General features: G+C 33.4%; 1 protein-coding gene across 1 annotated transcript; it reads left to right on the forward strand.

Annotated features, from left to right (window-relative positions):
• The first annotated feature begins 1,072 nt into the window (after positions 1 to 1,072).
• Positions 1,073 to 3,939, forward strand: LOC134265866 (uncharacterized). Its single transcript, XM_062748092.1, has 2 exons — positions 1,073 to 1,421; positions 3,602 to 3,939. Exons 1-2 carry the CDS (start codon positions 1,400 to 1,402, stop codon positions 3,937 to 3,939), a joined length of 360 nt encoding a protein of 119 aa, XP_062604076.1. The 5' UTR covers positions 1,073 to 1,399.
• The last annotated feature ends 1,055 nt before the right edge of the window (positions 3,940 to 4,994 follow it).

A 4,994-nucleotide genomic window follows, 5' to 3' on the forward strand; every position in this document is an offset into this window, starting at 1 on the left:
AAAATATTTAAGACAAAATTAATTTTTTTTCCCCCTTTTTTCTTTTTAAGTACGTAAAAAATAAATAAGAATGAGGAAATTATTAAAGTAAGGATTGAATTAATACACTCACGAAACATCAGGCGTACTGTAATGAAATTTACAGACTAAATGTAAAAAAAATTAATAAATTATAAAAATTAATAAAGTGTGAGTAAAAATAAAACAATAAATTTCTTCACACGTAATTATATAATCTCAATACCTGAAAAACGTTTTCCTCTTATGCATTCGTAGTGCCATTCTAAGATAAAAATAATTCACATCTAAAGTAAATGATTCATACTGATTTAATTTAAAATTAAAAAAAAAATAAGCAGAAAAACGGTAGCAAACCCCCCCCCCCCCCCCCAAAAAAAAAGAATAGAAAAAAATAATAACAACTCACGGACACTCAATAGTCTTTATATCTTCCATGATATAATTAAGAAGTTTTAAAATCTCCTCTCTTTTTTCACAAGTGCAACTTAAAAAAAGAAATAATGAAATAGTTTTCTTTTTAAAAAAAAATCGCGCAAGTTTTAATGAAAATACACTTACTTGTATGATGCCATATCCCTGTTATAATTGGAACCAGAGTGAAGTTCTGAGGTGTTCACTCAGTTTTTATAAGAAAAAAAATAACCATGTGATTCTTTTCATTGTTTGGGTAGAAATTTTAAAAATAACTTTTCGTACAATGACTATAGCAAGAGGGTGTAACGAATTTTGAAATCATCACCTTCTATTGAGATCACGGTAACCTGACATATTTTTCACAGTCATACGGGTCGGTACGATGATATTTCCAGATTATCTCATTAATGATGTCAAACTTAATCAGTTAAACAAATTTAATCATGTCATTTGACGACAGTATCAAATTTTTCCTTCATTTCAACCCATTTCTATTTCACTCGCTTATCTGATACAAATGTACTTAAATTATTCATATTTTCTTTCCTTTTTTTCCTTTAAAATAATTTTACTGTTATGTATTCCATACTTTTCTACACATTATTCGTAATCGGAAATACGTTAGGATGTGAAATGGCCGAGTAGTTACGAATGAGTCTAGCTGATGTAATCATATACACTTGCCGTGGGAAAACTCCGCCCACTGTCAGTTCAAGCCAATCAAAACCACAAGATTTTAGCTAAGGTTGCAAAATTATAGATCTTTGATCTGATTTTTCCCAGGAAAAGACACAATGGCTTGCGACTTTCTTGCAAACAAACCTGTCTGTCCTGTTATGTTACCTATATTCAATATTTCACTTATTCAGTAAATTTATTACATTCCCAGTTTTAGGTGAAAGGCAGTTGGGATACTTTTACGATTTGTAGATCTCTTAATTTCTTATTTTCAGAACTCACTACAATGCCGTCACAGCAAGAAATGGGTAAGTACAGTCTTTTTCTGTGTTTTCTCATTTATTAGTTTAATTAGGGTCTTCCGTCTCCAACGGAAGACCCTTCTATTATTCTATTGTTTCTTTTTCACTATTATTATACGCCCGTCTTAAGACGGGACGTATTATGTTATAGGCTTCGTGTCCGTCCGTCTGTCCGTCTGTCTGTTAGCTTTTTCGTTTCCGGCTCATAACTTTAATACTACTAGGCCTAGGATTACCAAACTTTGTCATATGATGCATCTTGGGTAGAGGGTGTGTCGCACACAAAAAGTAGGTCGCTCTGACCTTTAATTAAGAAGTTATAGCCAAATATGAAAAAATCCTTTCCGGCCCATAACTAGAGAACCATAAGACCTACAATCATCAAACTTGGCCAGTTTATGCATCTTAGGTAGAAGGTGTGTCGCGACCTATTTCAAGGTCACTGTGACCTTTAATTTAAGTGGATTTAAAAAAAAAATGTGTCTTTTTACTATTCATTTACACATCCCAAATAATGTAAGAGTATTGCACTGTTCTTATTAAAAAGTGTTAAATCAAGAAAATAGTTATTTTTTTTTAAGCATATACTTGACAGCAATATAAAACAAATATAATGTATGTTAGAGAAATCCCATGTCTCCCATGAGTGTAATTATCAAGCACTGGTCAAGAAGAGTTTTGATAACAGAAAATTGCATGTCAAATTAGAGAGAAATTAATGGGTTTTGAGTGCGAGGAGCTATTGACAGAGCATTAGCGTTATCTATATCCCTTGAGAATTGGGCAAATGGGTAAGCCTGTTTGATTAAAAATAGCTCTTGTTGACTACCTTAAGTTTTGAAATGAATTTGATGAAAAGTAATTAAAACTAATTTGATATTGCATAATAGACTAATCTGATATTATGTAATATCATTAATTTAAAAACTAATTTTATGGGGTGGGGTTGAATCAGCATGTCCATATGAATTACATACTAATATCTGTCGGACATTAAATCTCAACCAAAAAAAAAAATCTGAGAGTATTTTATATGTTTAAAAAAAAAATTATAGTGCAGACCCATTCATCTCTTGGTAGTAATGAGTAGACAAGCATCCAGTTAAAGATTAATTAATGAGTTCAATGTAGGAAGGCTAGCTACATGTATCTCAGTCGCTCTGATTAAGCAGCCCTTTGGGGATTAGACAGAAGAACTGCTGGTCAGTTTATAACATATGTCGTTTGATGGCCAGCCTTTTTTTTCAAAATTAATTTGGTATAGATTAAGTTGTTAAGACTAATTTGATGATGGGCATCTGACAAGGTCTAACACAACCAGCACAGAAATCTATCAGTGATGTAATATTTATTATAATTGATGCCTACATCACAGGGGATGGATAAATGACAAATCATCGAATCAAGGTTGATGTGATTTCCTTGCACCTAAACTGTTCAAGAAAATTTTTTTGACAGGCGTATCATGTTGTGGCGCGGCACTTTATTATTATTTTTCTTCGTCCAATTTTTGTGCAGACGATTTTTCAGAGATGCGTGGACGGATTTCTTTGAAATTTTCAGAGATGATGAATCATGATCAAATCCTGATACATTTTTTTAATTTTTGAAAAATAACTTCCGGTCGGAAGTTATCGACCATTAATCGAATTTTTAGTGACCATTTTGTCGACACAAAAACTCAAAAACTACAAAATCTAGAATGTTGTTATTTTTAGGACTAATAGATGACATGTTGTAGTTTTGCACTATACTTTCAAATCTTCCGTCAGTGCTTCCGGTCGATACCGGAAGCGAATTTAAAAAACCCGCAATTTTTAAACTTTTTTGTTTTCCAATATTTTTCTTTGATATTAAATATCCTTACAGTGACTCTTTTGCGAATGCAAAATATGCAATTTGTTTTAGAATCAAAAAAGGCAATCTCGAGATTTTCGTATTTAAAAATTTGAAGCGATGTTTTCAATGGCCGAATGGTTAGTGCGTCGGATTGTCACGCGGGCGTTCTGGGTTCGCTCCCGCGAATGTCTGAATCTGTCTGAATTTTTTTTGTCACTTTTCTGCTAGATTTTTCGTTTTTTACTTCAGAGTCGGACGGAAGACCCCTCGTTGCTCGCAACGAGATCGTATCTAGTTTTATTTTTATTTTTGTTCACTGCTGACTTGCATTTTTCAATTGACTCTAGATTTCAACACTTCGCTTCGTCACAACGTGACCGACCTCATGACAAAAGCGACTACTTCGTTTTCCGTCAACACTCACAAGTCTGGACCTTTCTCTGTATTCACAAAGAGACACAAACAAAATGCACAAACTTCAATTGCAAATTATAATGTGTCCTCAAATCGTGTACTAACACATACGGCTCAGTCCAGTACACTATACACTATACAGTACATGACTGAGTCTACTCAGAAACGTGATACCCTGGACAATGTTACTTCTGTCATTGACACCACTCGGGCACACAATGTTACTACTCCCATTGACACCACTCGTTCGCGCAATGCGCAGTACGGTTAAGGCAACCCATGGAAAAAATATGGTAATGAGGTCATTATGAGGTTTGACGTCACGACAGTTGCTCCGCCCTGATTGATCTTTATAAGGAAATAGAGCTCAATATAACTATTTACCGATATTTGCTAGAATATGTATTAAACGGCAATATTTCCATGTCTAAATAAATAATTATTAGTGATTTTCTCCTATATAGAATGGCATGTTTTTTTAAAATATTCTCTTTCTTGTGTGCCGTTTGGCTGCATTCGGCTTCAGCCCAGCGCTTGCACTCGATGACACGGAATGTTGTTAACATCTAAAAACGTGGCGACATCAGCTGAGATATGCAGTGGATTTAAATGCAAAAATCAGACATTCTTTAAAGAAAATAGGGATAAGATAAGAGACAATGCATTGTTTATCCCTATTACAAGAATATGAGGAAATTATTACAGAAAATTATGGAAAAGTGAGACGATCTGCACCAGCTCCCTAGATCCATCACTGCAGTGCATTCAGCCCAGGTATGTATGCACATGTATGTACATTAATATGTAGATAAGCTTCTTTTAACATCGAAGAAAAAAAACTATCGCGAGTGTGTACGTGTTTATTTAGATGTATTTTTACAGTCAGTGAAAAACTAATGCAGTGCAGTGTGTCCCAACCTCCCAACAGCCCACAAAAAGTTGATCATTTTGTTTAACTAGAAATTTAAAAATGTAATTTTACTAAATATAGAGTCGATTAGCTTATTTTCTTTGAGTTTTATGTTTTAAAAGGGGGTTCAACAGTAATACAAACTTAGACTAAATTAAATTTGAAATTTCATTGCTGCAGTCAATGTGTTGACAATGATTTACTGAACATGTAATGTTGTTGTCTTTTTGGCATACAAACATGCTACATATAAATGTTAAAAATATTATTTGTATCACTGTGATGAAAACAAATAACCTCCACTTTAGATCTATGGTTTTAAATTTTTAGAATTTCTAAATTAATGGGGTATAAAATATTTATTTTTTATGCCCCCGTAAACGAAGTTTGGGGGTATATACTTTTTGTCGTGTCTG

This window comes from Saccostrea cucullata, unplaced genomic scaffold (assembly GCF_032062105.1).
Source record: "Saccostrea cucullata isolate Sc308-1 unplaced genomic scaffold, CSIRO_AGI_Scuc_v1 ctg4611, whole genome shotgun sequence".
Classification (NCBI taxonomy): domain Eukaryota; kingdom Metazoa; phylum Mollusca; class Bivalvia; order Ostreida; family Ostreidae; genus Saccostrea; species Saccostrea cuccullata.

What these genes read in the sequence shown, in the direction of transcription:
- LOC134265866 (XM_062748092.1), top strand. Translation starts at nt 1,400, where the DNA reads ATGCCGTCACAGCAAGAAATGG. An exon ending in GCCGTCACAGCAAGAAATGG is followed by an intron (nt 1,422 to 3,601) that starts GTAAGTACAGTC and finishes AATTGACTCTAG; the next exon opens with ATTTCAACACTTCGCTTCGT.